A 15,971-nucleotide genomic window follows, 5' to 3' on the forward strand; every position below is an offset into this window, starting at 1 on the left:
TCTTGAAAATTTGGTGTGGGTGTCTAAGTATTTGGATCTGAGCATACAGATTGCTTAAATTTAGTGTGATGTTAAAATGTTTCATAAGACAGAGGAGAGCTGCTATGATCATTCAATGTTAATATTTTTTTCTTATCACTTTACTGTGTAGATACCCTTCATGAGACACAACTCTGCCACAACTCATCCTCGGAGGCAATCGTGGAAACCTTTTATAATAGGATTTTTAAATGTGGATAAAGCTCTCAGTAGAATACCTAAAGTAAAGGAGAACAGCTACCTTGTCTCAACTATAAGCTTGTTATGACAAAACATTGAGTTTGCTTGTCAGGCTTGGATAGAATGTAATTGATTGGTTTGTTATTTGAACTGACAAGGTGGTTAATTTGCCTGCATTTTTTTTGCACTATTCAGGAACATTTTGTATGTGCATCGTTGAAAAATCCCGGATAAATGTCTTGTCAGGATTGTCCTATTAAGTAATGTCTCTTTCCCCTGTGCTTCGTTGGCAAATGATGTTATACAATGCTTGGATTCATTGAAGAGTGACAGAAGCCTGTGGGACTTAAATATTGTGCGTTCCTCTCTGGCGATACTGAAAGAAATAAGCAACAGTTTGCCACCTGCCTGTCACTCTACTTATATACAGTTTAATAAGAACATTTCTATATAGAACACTGTGTTGTACATAGACCTTACTGTAAAAAGGATTGTTTCCTAAAAAAAATAAATGTTCAGTGATAATGAGACCTGTAAAACACTTGAGACTTACTATTCTGAAGGAATAGATTTGCCGTGGAAAAATTGATTTTATGCTTATTAGTATGAACTAATTGTTTCTGACTCCAGACACTTGAGTGACTAGAACTATACCTGTACTTCTTTCTGGTAATTTTTTTAAAGATAAAAAACTGAGTATGTGCAGGCATTTGTTTCATTTGGCTTACTTCTCTGGCAATGTTCAGGACAAGCTTATCTCCTCCCAATACAAACACGAAATTGTTTTGTAAGTTGGGGAAGGAATGAAGAACTGATCACACAGCGTGACAGCTGAGATCTTCGTCTCCGTCCGTATATATGCTGGTAGATGTACACATAGTATTTTGATCTTCAAATGGTACAGATCCAGTTCTTAAATCTACAGTATCAGAGTGTTGACATCTTCATCGTTTTCATCTTGAACTTGCTCGGAAAAATTCTGCTCAAATGCAATCACACTTGTAACCCTATGATCTATAATCTTTGAATTTCTTGAGATATGGTGGGTTTTGTCATCTATCAAGGCACGTTTCCATTTGAAAGTATTTTTTAAACTTAAAAAAGAAATTAAATGCTGTAATAAGTAATAGGAGAATATACAAATTTATGTATACTTATCTACGAGTCATATCTTACCAGGGCATTTCATGTTTGAATATTATATTAAATAAAATTAACCTGATGTCTGACACGTCGTTTCGTTTTAAAAAGGGGGTGGGAGAATCTCAGAGTTAAGATTTTTGTTGGAACTATCAGAAATGCTTGTCATTCTGTATTGGCAAGGCACACAAAGACGCATTAAAAATAAAGAAATTTGCACTAGGAGGTAGATGCTAAATGCAGGAATTTGATCTTTAAGGATTTTTGAATCCTTTCTAGGAAGAAAGGACCCAAGTTTTAAAGATGCAGTATTATGAAAGTAAAGACTTGTGTCCAAGTGCTGTGTAAACAAGATGGGGGAAAAAAGCGTGTTTGGCCATATGTCATGCTGAGTTTATGAAAAAAAGAACCAACCTAATGTTTACTGTGATTTACATTCATTTATTAAACTAAAATGGTCTAGGTATTGTGGATAGGAGAGAATGATAAATATGGCTTATCTTGGCTTTAGTAGGATTTTCAAAGTACTTCTGTGTGTGACATTCCTTTAGATATGTTAGAGATTCTGTTAATTAAGTTGCAATAAAATGTGTGGCTAAATAGGAAAGTAAGCCAGCTACCATAGACTCACTGTCAAATGATACTCAGCTCACTGGGTTCCACTCAAGCTCTTCTGGATTCAGTATTACGATATTTTTGTTAATTTTTGCATTAGTGTATTAGGTACTGAAATAAAATCTTTGGCCACATTTGCAGGTGATGACAGTAGGATGTGAGGGAGCACAGTGTTAGAATTTAAAAGAAAGTTTTAAGAAAGTATTCAGTGAAAGCATGCAGTGCAGAAAGGAAAAGGCAAATCACCGTTGATTGTGTGGTTATGATATCAAGAGTGACATCAGAAAAAAAACAAACAAACATTTGGGGTACTTTTAAGTATTTGAAGTCCTTTAAATTTTTTAAGTATTCTAGATCACAGATCACAGAACACTGACCAAATTGATCTAACCTGATACATACAATCAAACCTGAGAGAGAGATGTTGCATTTAACTTACTGAAATACTCCTTCCAAATATTCAGAAGAGCAGTATCTCACTCTTTGAAAAGTCTCAGCTAGCATATCCTGTCCACTTTGGTAAACAGAGAAGGTCCAAAGCAAACTGAACTGGATGTTAGGAAGACCACAGGAAGCATGAATAAAAATTGCTTAAAATACTAATATTTCTTTATAATTTAGTGAAGATGGGAAATATGTTTAAAAAGCCTAAATTAATATGAAGATGATAAACACAGAAGTTCCTACAAAGAAAGAAAAAACCGTTTTTCAAAGCTGATCAAACCAAAAATAAGCTACATTGTATCAAGATGATTTGGACAATAGGAAGGTTTTTCTAATAAGAATACTTGCACTAGAGATGTTTTTTAGGGAAGTTCAACAATCTCTGCTATTGGAGGATTTTAAGGATAGACTAATGCATGTTAAAAACTGTTTCAAATATTGTTGGTATTTTCCTGGGCATGCTTGAAATCCTGAGGTGAATTCTTGCTGTATTTTTTTATGTTTTTCCTCAGTACAGCTTCCTTGTAGAATTTAGTTCTGTCTTTCTCTCTCCATCTCTCTCACTCTCTCCCATATCATTAGGTGGAAAGCCAGATGCTAACACTTGATGTTTCACCTCTTGAAAGATGTTTGATGACAGTATTCAAAACTATAATGGACTTTTCTAATAGTTCATAAACAGTACCCCATTCAGTAGAGTTAATAGTCTGAACACCTGAGAGTGGCACTAAAGATGCAATCATGTATTACTAGAATGTAATTCAGAAAGACAAATGCAGCATTTGGTAATAGCTTCTTAAATTTTACACTTTTCAATTTGTCAAAGGACCTTTTCAGTGTCTAATTGGTATAGCATTACTTTAATGCATGTCTTTGGATCATTGTCTTCACAGAAATTGTTAGTTTAAACATTAAAATGCTGGAAATAGAAGTTCTAGACAGTAGCTGTATATTAACAAAAGCAAACGCGTCTGTGATGTTGTTCATATCATTATATTTCACTCGTATATATGAGCCATTAATGAATTTTGTGAACTAATTTAACAAAAGCATGTGTTGTATAGTTTTGCAGTACTGAGAGACAAAAAGGTAGTTTCTTGCTGAAAGAAGGCTTTTCACATACAGGTATAGGAAATAAAGTTTCTTTTCAGCATTGTTAGAATTAATTTTGTACATGCAAACTTAAGTTTCATAAACTAAATGATTTGTAGACCATTCAGAAAATTATTGGTTACATAGGAATGATACACAACAATAGCCCTTTCACATTCTTCCTTACCCATGAATAATCAGTGTTAGGCTTTGGGATATGAGGGGGTATCTGATTTAGTATTAGAATAATGATTTTAATGAGTTTAATCAGTTAGGTGGCAGTTTTGGGTTTAGCATAATAAATTTAGCTACACAGATGTCTGCCAGATTAATGCTTGTTTTCTTTTGCTGTTTTGTGGTATAATTGAAATACGCTATTTGTTTTTATTAATGCCCTTGAGATTGCACAGAAATTTAAGTAAACGGGATCAGACAATTTCCCATATCCAAAAGCACTTAGGTACCTTATCAAGAAACTACTCTTAGTTGTAGATCAGTAAACTCATCATGCTCTGACAGGCTGTGTGTCCATCTTGCCCTTACACTGTCTTTATCAGTAGTAGGTAGATACAAAAACCAGAATTCCATAATCATCCCTCATCTGGTATAATCTCTCACCTTTCAGCAGTAGCCATGCCCTCTCTCTTTCAGGCATGACAGAAGAGAGTCTACTCTGTCATTTACCATTATGAGCTATGTAAATAAGAGCCTTTCTTTTGTGTACTTCCATTGTACCTGGCATAATAGAAATTAGAATGTAACTTTATTACTTAGTGTAATACCATAGCATTATCCTTCCCAGAAAGAGTATTTCATTTGCCTAAATCAATTATATAAAACTATTAGAATCCAGGAAGATGTAGATTGCAGAATTCTCTGAAGGACATCTGTTCCAGCCACCCACTCAATGCAAGACTCACTGAAAAGTTAGATCTAACTTTGAAATTAGGTGAAGTTCGTTACAGTTCAGTGTGGGTGAACTATTAGCATATGTGAAGATAGAGAGCCTTTCAGGATAACAGGTACCTGTGTATGAAGAAGTCATACAGTTGGGCTACAGCCTACTTTATAATCAACAATTTATGCATATGCAGTCACATAAGAGTTTTAGTGCAGAAATGTGTCACACTCCTGTTGGTAGAGTCACCTGAAGCCTATGTGAGAAGACTTCTTAAAAGTTGTTCTGTAGACCAGAAACTACAAGATGACCACAGATTTTTAGTTGCTACACCATTTATAGGCAAGGGGAAAAGTGTAGCAGTCAGGAAGAGGTGAACCAACTTTCTCTGTTTTATACTTAATAGGCATTTATTATTTTGTCAATTGTTTGTCTAAAAACAAAGGAGTTTGTAAGAATCTAGATCTTGTATTTCAGAACCTCAATATGGTACTGCATCAAACTACAAAGTGTTTGTGTTTTACCTGTGACATATCACAGCAAAATGAAAGCAATTTGTTTTGGAATTAATTGGGCTGAATTAAAGAGTTTTGGTGTGGAATGGTAGGGTAAGATGCGAAGTCATACCTATGCTTATTTTCAGTTTGTTTCAAGAAATGTCAGAAACAAAAGATGAGTGTTACCCACATATTCTATAATGAAAACACGCTACAGTTTTGGGTTCCTCCCTCGGTAACTAGAATAAATGTACCTTTTGGACAACATTAGTAGTAGTGCAGTAAATAGAGGACTATGTATTTATTTCACCATTAGATCTTGAATTTTACTGTTTAAATAAGGGCCTTCTTTGAAGTGACATGTAAGAGTTGCAGCTGCAACCCACCACACAGTGTTCATTCCTGTCATCCAGAATTTATCAGTCCTGTAGTCTGGTTGCAGTAAGGTTGTCAGAGGAGCACTCCTCAGCTGCTCCAGGCTGGAGTCATTCATTTTGGTTCTACAGTTTGAATTCACTTGAGCTATGTTGATTTACTCTTAATTTTTGGGAATGCTTATGTGTTCCTTTCTATTGTATATCAAACAGGTGCTGATAAGAAACCAAATGTTGACAGTGACTTACGCGGTCATGGCTGGTTTTAAGGTGCTCAGCTGAAATAAAGAATGTGCTTCAATGTAAAACGAACCCCAAATCATGTCTCTCCCTGTTTGCAGTTTCAGAGTGACTCAGCACTTGGACACTGAGGGATTAAAGGGGGTGAGAGATTGGTGCCTGAGAAGAAACCTCTGTTCCTCAGATATCTCTTCCTCAGATGCTGAGAGCCTTTAGTCAGAAATGGGGTCCAAAACAAGCCAGCAAAGGATGATGGTTATCAGTAGTTAAATTTACAGTGGTGCTGGAGTAGCCAGTGTTGCATGCCTTCAGCAAGTGGATGCACGTACACACACATCCCACTGCAGTTCCCTTGGAATTTAAAAATTCTGATTTGCTTACTTCTAATCTTTTCCTGACTAATTCTGAGTTTGTCAGAGTAAGGCTTATATGACAAGTTCTTTTAATCGTGAGATATGTATCAATGTTTTATATCTTTATTTTTTCCATTAAAGTAAATCTTTCCAAGCTGTTGTGACAAATTGGGAGCAGTATATATATCTTGCAGTTTTGTATTTTGTTCACCATGGTACCTTTTGGCATGACACTGCAGGCGGTGTGCAATGATGCGTACATAAGTGAGATTTTCTGTAGTCTCTGAAGCATATTTGAAAAGTTGTATTTAAAGATTAGCTTATTAATGTTGTGTTTCAGGGACATGTAGGTAATTACTTTTACAGCTATAGATGGGTGATGCTGTCTCGTGAATGCAAAATAGGTTTCTTCGCTCTGGCTGAATCAGCTCTTTGTGGTTTTCGGTGATATTAACCAGTGACTTACAAATGTGCCAGTGACGGGCGGGTTTTGCATTCACTGCTCCTCTGTAAAAGCACAGGTCTTTTTCCCCAGTGCTTGCAGGAAGACTTCTGCAGGCCAACTGATAAGAGTCCCTCCTGTGCAGGTAGATGCAATGTAATGAAATTGGATGTGTGTGCTGAGCTTTGTAAATAAAATGAGATTGACCTCAGCCATTATCTCATTTATCTCATTTACATTGTAAAATCAGTATCTGCACTATTGATTAGAGCATAATTAGTTAATTATGAACACGATAGGGCTTGAGCACAGCCAGCTGTACTGCTGAAAAAACTAACAAAAACAATCCAAGGGCAAGAGCAGATGGAGATCACTCTATTAAAGAACAAAGCAAACATATTTCAGGTATGGAAATGCCTAATCAAGCTTTCTTGTGGTGTAGAGGTAGCTGACATGCATTCTATACTTCTAGCAGTAAAAAAAGTTTGTTTGGGTTTTTGTTTTTTTTTTAACTTTTTCAATATAACTACTTCAGATTTCACCTTTCTTCTTCACACTCCATTTTCTCTGTATTTAGTGGGCATATATCTATCCTCATTAATTGCTGGAATGAGGAACATGGTGATTTTTAATTTTGATGCATAAAGTAATTTCAGGCTTGTTATAACAGTGATAGTAAGCAATTACCTGTCAGTTAGAGGTAATTTAGGAGGTTAGGTTAGCTTGTCTTTGTTGGAGCTCTGCTTTTATTTCCACAAAGTTTTCAGTACAGCAGCTGACCAGGCCGCTGAAGATGGCCCACCTTTTAATTGCATTTGTAAATCATGTGCTTTACCACAAAAATAGTTAGCAAGATAAACAACAGCAAGATAAAATGTTTGTAGTTTTAAGTTTGAACATGTGACCTTGAATGCACTAGGGTAAAAATTTCAACAACCTGTAATATGGAGGAAGTGGCTTCTTCCCCTTTCCCCCCCTCCCCATCCCAACAGTTTTGTTTGTCCTATTAAGCCATCTTCAGGATGGGAGCGGGTGATACTTGTAAAGGATGGTGCCATGTGACTCCTTTGCTCTGTAAACGTCCAGAACGTGATGGATCTGTGAGTGCATTTACCGACAGGCTGCTGGACTGTCAGCATGACAGCTTTTGTGACCCAACAGTGTCATTCTCTATAACTAAGTCAAAAATGCTTTCTATTTTTGTGTCGCTTTTTTATTTTCTGAATGTGACAGTGGGATTTCTATAATTTTTATGTTTCTAGAGAAAAGAACACAGCTAATAGTATACACTTGAGGGATTCATCTTGTTTTATTAGTGCCATTTTGACTTAGGTGCAATGTTTGCTTTTGGAATTAGGAATTAAGAATGCCAGGGGTTTTTTTCACTGTGGTGTATGTATCCCCAGTCAGTTTCAGCAGACTATGATTGCCAGACAGCTAGAGCATCATCTTTAACCAAGGCACAGTGTGTATTCATCCATTTTCTAAGCATAATGCTCTAAAGAACTTCAGAATTAGTGAATTTCTATTTTCCAGTACAGAATTCATATTCCAGTAAAAAGCAGTAGAAAGCAAGCATTTAAAAATATTTGGTATATTTGCACTTTGATCACCATGCAGCTTTTTATGTTTTGATACATGAAAATACTTTTTTGCATTTCTTCAGCTGTGCAGATGAGAATAGAAGCTATTAGTATCTGAAAATTTTCATATAGATATTTTTAACTCATTCTTGGAAAATGCAATTTTTCTTCTACCAAACTGAACACTCTGAAGTGATAAAAATTAATGACAATAAATATTAAAAAACATTGCGGTTTAAAATGGTGTCTCAAGATCCATATGTAATTTCACAACATTGTGCTTATTTCAACTCAGCTTTGCAAACTCCCTCAGTATATTCTGAGGAAACATGGCTGAAAGTGCAGTCAGGAAGTACATTCTAGATAGATAATGGTAAAAATAGGTAGAGATGATGCCAAAGTGTATTTTTAATGGGGGAACATTTTCTTTTGAAAGTAGAAACATAGAAAGCAATTACTTCATAAAAAAAAAGAAAAATCTAAATCAATGCTGTTCAAATCAGATGTAAATTTTAGGATTGAACTCTGAAAGTACTCTAAATCAGTCAGAAATAGTGTGTTTCTTTACTTTCAGTTACTTAAGAGGATCCTTAAGTTTACATGAAGGGAGTTCTGATAAGCACTGCTCAAGTGCAAGCCCTTAATGCATAAGATTCCAGATACAGAAATAGGTTAGTAAAAATATACTCCTTTACAGATGAGAACATTGAGACTCAAAGGAGACTTAATCTTTTGCTGAAGGTCACATACACTGTTGGGATTTAGGAGTGTGACCTATCCTATCTCCCGTTCTCAACCTTTTTATTATTTTAATACACCTTTCACAGGAAATAAAACTGCATATATTCCTGATTGTAAGTAATATATTTCAACATTAGAACTCTTCTGTCTTTTAAAACTGAGAATGCTTTTCTGTTTTAAGTATGTTCTTAAGATAGAGTCCTGGAGTTAGATTGAGTCACTGTTAAGCAATCCTAAGGATATATATTGCAGTATGGTATATCTCATTTTCAAAAAATTATCAAAGCCGTGTCAGTCCAGTGTTGAATCTTGTGGATAGTCAGATTTTTGCTTTTAATTTCTGTTTAGCAGAAAACAGTACATGCTGTACCCTTACCAGTGCGCATATGTGACCTGTGACTCCTAGCAGCAAGGACAAAATTATTTGCTTAGGTTGAACAATCATAATTGAAAGCAGTTACTTCTTTTTATTGGGAGACTAATCCTTGGAGAAGTCACATGAACATTTTGTTCTATTCATGCAGCAGCATGTTTTGTTCTTTCAATCCTCTTTCTGCAATGCACTGTCTATTCTGTTGATAAATTATATCCCTCTGTCTTCGATCTGATGATACCTGTGCTGTGCTATTACTGCAATTTTTGGACATTTTTGTGTTTGGACGTACTGTAGAGGAAAAAATGAGTGGCCAGGAAAGCAGAGAAAGAGAGTGTGGGAGATTTCTTTAAAGATTTTGATTTTTAAGCATTTACTCTTTTCTATTTTTCAATCATTTATATTGGCTTTAATTCAGAGTTTAAGAATGTTTAATGAAGAGACTGTTGCAAAGTAAATTTGAAAAAAAGCTTTCCTTTTCATACAAAGGGGGATATTCAAATAAAGAGAAATTCATTGGGGTACATGAAAATCACTATTCTTTCTTTTAAAAAATCTCTCATTTTGACCTTATTATTATTCTGATTTAAAAATCCCTTCTTGTTCTATTGTAGCATTTTTTCTGTTTGTGGTACATTAAGAGTAGACTAACAATAGCTATGCTGTATGTTTTGAGTTTTTTGTGTGGACCATGCATAGTGGTCCACACAAAACACTAATGAAAGGTTTATTAAAAAAGAACATAAATCTGTTGTGTGTACACAGAGCACTTTTATAAGTGAAAGATAATGGCGAAATCCTTTTAAATTAGTACCCTTCCCAGAAAATTCAGTGTGAATGAGAAAAATATTTTCTACAATTGTTTATCAACCACATAGTCCTGGTGTAAAAAATGTAATTCAAGGCTGTAAATTATACTTGAATTATTCAATATGTGGGTGAATTTTTCACAAAGCTTTTCCTGAAAAACTACTATTGCAAAACAGTGTCTTATGAAAAACAAATATTGTCACTGTCTAAAAAGTTAAAATTTCAGATGAAAAAGGGCAGTGAATGACACTGAAGTATCTAAAAATTTAAGCAATTTTTTCATCAATTTGCAAATCTTTGAAATGTTGTCACTTATATAAGATGATGATAAAGGTGATATATGAGTGTCTTCATCAGGATATTTCAGATTAAGCAGAATCTTGCTGCTTAAACCAGGCTGTTTAAAATTACCCCTTATAGAAAATTGATTTTCTTTATTATGATAATGGATCAGGAAATCTTCTGCTGAGAATTGCAGGGAAGTTCAATCTAAAATATTACAGAAGTACCATTTAATATAAATGTATATTTTGTTTTTCTCATGCAGATGTGATGAATGCAGGCTTTGCTACCATTTTGGCTGTCTAGACCCTCCCTTGAAAAAGTCTCCTAAACAGACTGGCTATGGATGGATTTGTCAGGAATGTGACTCTACATCCTCCAAAGTAAGTTAATGCATTTCTAAAAATAGTTGAAGTATTCTGGTTTTAGGAGTTTTACTTTGTGCTTGAAGTTTTTTATGAAATGCAATGCTGCGTAGGTTTGCTCTGGTAGAAGGTCAAGAAATAAGATTTCAGATTATCTTTAAAATAGGTATTAAAAAACCCAGAGTGTATGCAAAATGGAAATAAACAGTAAAGAAAATTTTACTATCGTAGTTAAATGCTTGTTTTTGTCATTGTGCTCTCCATGAGAAAGGTGTGAGTACAGATACTGTATCAGCATTGATAATATTGACAAGAAAAAGTATTTCAGGAGTACTACAGAAGACAAACCTCTAAGGACAGAGAAAATGCATGTGTTCTCTAAACAAGGGAAGGTGATTTGAATTACCAAACCTTTTTCTTTCACTGAAAATTCATATGAAGGCTATCAATATTATATTATTATAATATAATATAATATTATTGATTGGCATGCCTTGTTCAAATATAACATTGTAAAACTAGAACTACATTTTTGACATGGATTAGCGCTTCAGTAATGCTGAAAGTAATAGCATTCCTTTATAAAACTGACTTTTCAAAAAATAAAGATTTTGATTTCTTTGTTTGTCTGCACAGAAGCTTCTTTAGCATTGGCATTCTCTTCTATCATCACCATAATCTCTGAAGAGACACTTTCCAATTGATTTCATAAGTGGATTTATAAATGCATCTGATACCTCAGTGTAAAAATAAAAGGGTATTCTAAAAGTCTTCAAGATTTTTCAGATTACTGCCACTTTCTTTGTATTTCGCAGAATCTTTTACCTAGTAAGTGCCTCAGTATTTGGATACACAGGGACACAGGTGATCAGATGTTCTCGAATGTTACTTCTCAGCATGCTTGGATACTTAAACTCTGCCATGCATTTACTTTTAATATTGGCACATACAGAACACTCAGGCAGTGGTATCATTTTTTGACTTGCTAGTGTCCTTTTTCAGTTGTAAAAATATGTTATTCAGTTTTCCCCGGGGGATTAATCAGATTGTTCTTTTGTAAGGAGGTACAGAGACAGACACAGGAAATTAGCTGTCCACTTCAGTTTGGACATCAAGCAATCTTTCTTGAATACCACTTACATGCAAGAGACATTCCAAGAGTGAATTAAAACTGTTATTGAATTTCTGTCACCTGCTAAACTAAAATGGGGTCCTGATAATATGAGTTAAAATCTTGTGTCGCTTCTGTTCTTGACTTCCAAATAAACAGAAAAATCCAAGGGTTTGTAATTTCTAGTTGTGTTTTCCTGGAGATTAGTACACTGTGTATCAGGAACAATTTTTTAGTTACTTTAAGAGGTAAATTAATTATGATGGACTTCACTTCTTGCATGGAGTGTATTAGTTTTAAGGTGTGTTGAAAAATTGAATATTTTAAAGAGTAAACAAAATTTTTCAGTAGAATGATTATACATTTTGTGTTATCTTAGTGATTATTATGAATTTTAAAAATGTTTTTGTGTCTGATTTTCATTCATAAAGATTTTTGTGAGTAAATTTAAATAAAGTATCTTGCACTTTCAAGTACAGGCAATTAGAATTGCATTTGAGTGAATATGCAATGAATATGAAAGATACTGAAAAAATTGTCTTATGAGGACTCCTTGTGGTTTTGTTTAGTCACTCTCACATAGCCTTTCCAGAGAGCTGTGCAGAGAAATTTCTCTGATAAAGCTGTATTGCCCTATATGTTCCCCAAACCCTTTTTTGGTAGCTTTTTTCTGTTTTATACTATGCAGTGTAATAAATTCAAAAAATGTGGTATCAAGTTAAACTTCTTTCAGCTATAATGGGAACCTACTTTTTAAAGGATTAGAACTTTTTCTTGTGCTTCATAATTTTCAAATTCTTTGTTCTACATGGCTTTAGGAGTGTGTGTATTGTGTATCTGTGATTTTTCACAGCCAGGAGGAGCTGATATAAGGCTTTTTCTACCCCTCCTCAGAGGGTGTGGTCTCTCAGATGTGTGCTTGGAGCTCAGATGTGATCAAGTGAAAGCTGGTTCATTTGCTGCACTCTGCCTGACCTGTGGATGAATTGCAAGCCTGAACTACTGATGATTTCAATCTCTCAGTCACTCACTGCATCCAATTTTTGATGTGTCACAGGGAAGTTACTGGTATAGATTATAGCAGCAAAATGGGATTGAATTTTCTGCTTTGGCTGAGGAGACTGTTGTTTAGTTCTCATTCTTTTGACTCTGTTAATCTGTTTTAATCTGGTCCAGTTTAAATCACTTACAATGCACATTTTAAAATTCCTCAACAATATATTTTCATTAGCACTACAGAGACCTTGAAAATAATTGTTAGGTAAATGACACTATTTCAATGACAAGAGAGGTCATACTGCTGAGCATATAATGGCTGTTAGTTTTTACTTCTAATTATAAAATTCAGTTTTAGATGTTCAGGAAAAGTTGCATTCTGCTAGCAGTGAAGAATGCTGTTTTATTTTCAGATTTTACCAAGCACTTGCAGGTGTCAGCAGTACAAGGCGTGTAATTTAGCAGTAATAAACATATGATTTAAGTTGTTATCTAGCACAGACGTTGGACGTGCTACTTCCATTTTGCTCATCCTAGTCGCAGGACTCTCCAGCAATTGTGTCAGGTTTTCCACCATCGTAGCGTATTCCCATATTACCCTGCCTGTCAAATAATAAACAAACACTGACTTTGCTGTAGGGCATGAGGGCAGCAGCTTCTCTGCTGGTAATACTTGCTGTCACTTCTTTGGAATGGGTGATGCTCACTACTAAGGTCCGACAAGCTCTCTCATCTCAAAAACATTGTAGATTTTGTTGCATCACATGAAAGCTGAAATAAACTTAGAAGGTCTCCATTTCTATAACACTGTCCATTCACCCTGCAAAAGGATTACAGTGCACTTTCAGGACTGCCAAACAGCATTACAAATCCTGATTTTCCTGGTAGTTTTTATTAGTGGTATTCAGGCTTAATATAGACACTTGTTTCAGCTTGTTCTAGATGAACTTAAGAAAGATAAATAGAACGTAAAGCGAATAATTCAGTATCATGACATGGTAATATTTAGTAGGAATAAATGCGGCCTGACCGTTTTTTCATTTATGTACAATAAGATCTTACTATGTGGTTTCTTTATTATGAGATGTGGGCTTCTTTCTGTTGCCTCTCAGTGAAAAAGTACTATTTGAAATATCTCCTCCAATTTTAAACTTTTGCAAGGACCATGGTAGTAAGGAGTTTAAACATATTATCATGGTGGTTACACTCACCATGCTAGTTAAGTTTCTGTCTGCTCATCTTTGCATGTGATCTGTTCTGCAGAACACTGCAGAGTGTGTGTGTCAGGTCATTATTTGAGTGCTGCAGGATCAGCTGCCTCATCTCTAGACTTCTGTTTAGTTTCCTTTTATTTCATTTCTTTACTGTACTGCATTTTTTCAGTGGAAATAAATTGTCAGTATATATGTCAACACGGAATTCTCCTCTAAACCCCTCAGGAAATATTTTCTGGAACTGCAAATACACAACACACCAACCCTGGCAAGTAATATATTTTTATACACATTTTGTGTTCAAAAGAAATCATGGATGATTTTGCTTATTAGCCAGGTAGAAGAATTTCTTTGAGTATATATTGCTTCCACACAGCAAATATACAAATGTATTTGGACATTTTAATAGTACGTTATTGAATATTATGTTTGAAATAATATTTTAAGTTTAAAAGTTTTTTTAATATGTAAAATGTATTTCAAACCTTTAAATTTGGTCAGATGAAAAGAAAAAAGTGCACAATTCAATTCCTGTAGTCCATGGAATTTTACTCCAATCAAAAATAAGGTTGGTGATTAAGGAGGTCTGTGAAGAGTGCAGGAGTGTGATCTACTCCTGCGTTGTGCAGGCGACGATCTCATTATGGTTTATGGAATTTTATCTTTTTCACTTTGACTTCTCTCCAAACATGGAAGCATTTCCTCACACATGTAGTTGCACACAAGTGTGTGAAAAATTGAACAGTTAACCAAAATTCGTAATGTTAACCTCTCAAAATTGAGGAAATACCAAAGCTGAGGCGGCACACAGTGCTTCAGGTGCTTTCTTGGCTATGTGTGACTTTGCAGCCTTTAATCACTTCATGCTATAATTTTAATTTTTTTTATAAGACCCCTGCCTGTTCTGATTTACCTGTTGGGGGTCACTAAAAGGGATTAATTTGGGTTGAGAATTATGAGAAAGTCTGTCTTTAGGGTTTGCAAAGCATGAGAACTGAAGTGATAATTTCAGAAATGGGGAAAAAAGGAAATTTGACCTTATGTTTGAAGTAGTCGTTACCAACTAATTGAACTTTATTTTTGTCTCACCCCAGAGCTGCTGTGAGTGCTAGGCAAAATTAACATTTTCAAATGTTTGCTAATTTTTTCTCCTCCCAACTTGGATCCCTTGGCCCAACCAGTAAAAATGCTGAATTCCCTAAGCTGAAGTGGTAGATAGTGTGTATATATACAGAAGAAAACCTTTTTAAATGTAACAGATGGGATTGGCATGCAGTAGTAATATAGTGCTTAATCATGCCTTAAATACGTTTTACATACGCTTATTTTGTCATTCAACACAATGCCATTTTACATAGTTATATCTAAAATATATTTTTAGAAAATTCGCAAAAAAAATATCTATCCAGGACTTTTGAATTAATTCAAACTTGCTTCAATTACATATTCTGACAAAGGGTGGCCCTCATTTAGTAACCTTAAATCACAGAGATTGTTGCACCTTCTTTTGAGGACAGAACATAGAAGCAAATGTGCTGCCGTCATGGCACCCAGCTTTGCAGCTGAAAAATGATAAAAGAATGCTGCTAATAAATCTGCTCGCTGCTTCAAGCAGAACATAATGTAATGGGAAAAAATGTTCAGTTTCTATGCAACATTTTTCAGCCAGAACTTAGGGGTGTTTTAAGGTAGTTTACAGAAAAATTAGGTACTAGAATTCACTAACTGCATTTGTCTTCCACAGGTATGAGTATTGTGATCCATGTTATGATATGGTCATACAGAATGATAGAGTTAAACATTTTTGTGTTCATGTATTTTAAAGTTTCTTGGGGAGAGTTTAACTAGCGCTTTGGTTTCTTGCGTTACGTAGAAAGAAAGATGTTTTGTAATATAGCAAATGGATAATATTCGGTTATTTTGAAATCACTGTTGTCTTCCTAGGTTTTTGAGGAGCAGTAAAACATTGTCACTGAAGTGATTTCCTTAAAATGGAACAAGAGAAAATAAGCCAAATCTGTAAGGCCATGTGAAAATTTAACTTAAGTCCTTCCACCACTTGTGCCCTGCTTTAAGAACTTCAGTAATGCCAAACCGTAACACAGAAATGGATTTTGCTACCAAGATGGTAAAAAAAAGGGTGAAAATTTAGTGTATGGCAATATCACTTGGCTGAAGTATT

At 34.9% G+C, this 15,971-nt stretch overlaps 1 protein-coding gene across 3 annotated transcripts in view; it reads left to right on the forward strand.

The window, feature by feature from the left end:
* Nucleotides 1-15,971, forward strand: part of PHF14 (PHD finger protein 14) — a 161,567-nt gene that overhangs the window by 97,525 nt on the left and 48,071 nt on the right. For 2 of the 3 annotated variants that reach the window (XM_066318054.1, XM_066318063.1), the window contains exon 17: nucleotides 10,369-10,486. In XM_066318054.1, coding sequence (XP_066174151.1) covers nucleotides 10,369-10,486 — 118 coding nt within the window. Of the gene's footprint in view, nucleotides 1-151; nucleotides 1,449-10,368; nucleotides 10,487-15,971 lie in introns of those variants that run through there. The other variant, XM_066318071.1, reaches the window with a different exon arrangement.

The sequence above is a fragment of the Sylvia atricapilla genome, chromosome 1 (assembly GCF_009819655.1).
Source record: "Sylvia atricapilla isolate bSylAtr1 chromosome 1, bSylAtr1.pri, whole genome shotgun sequence".
Lineage (NCBI taxonomy): Eukaryota > Metazoa > Chordata > Aves > Passeriformes > Sylviidae > Sylvia > Sylvia atricapilla.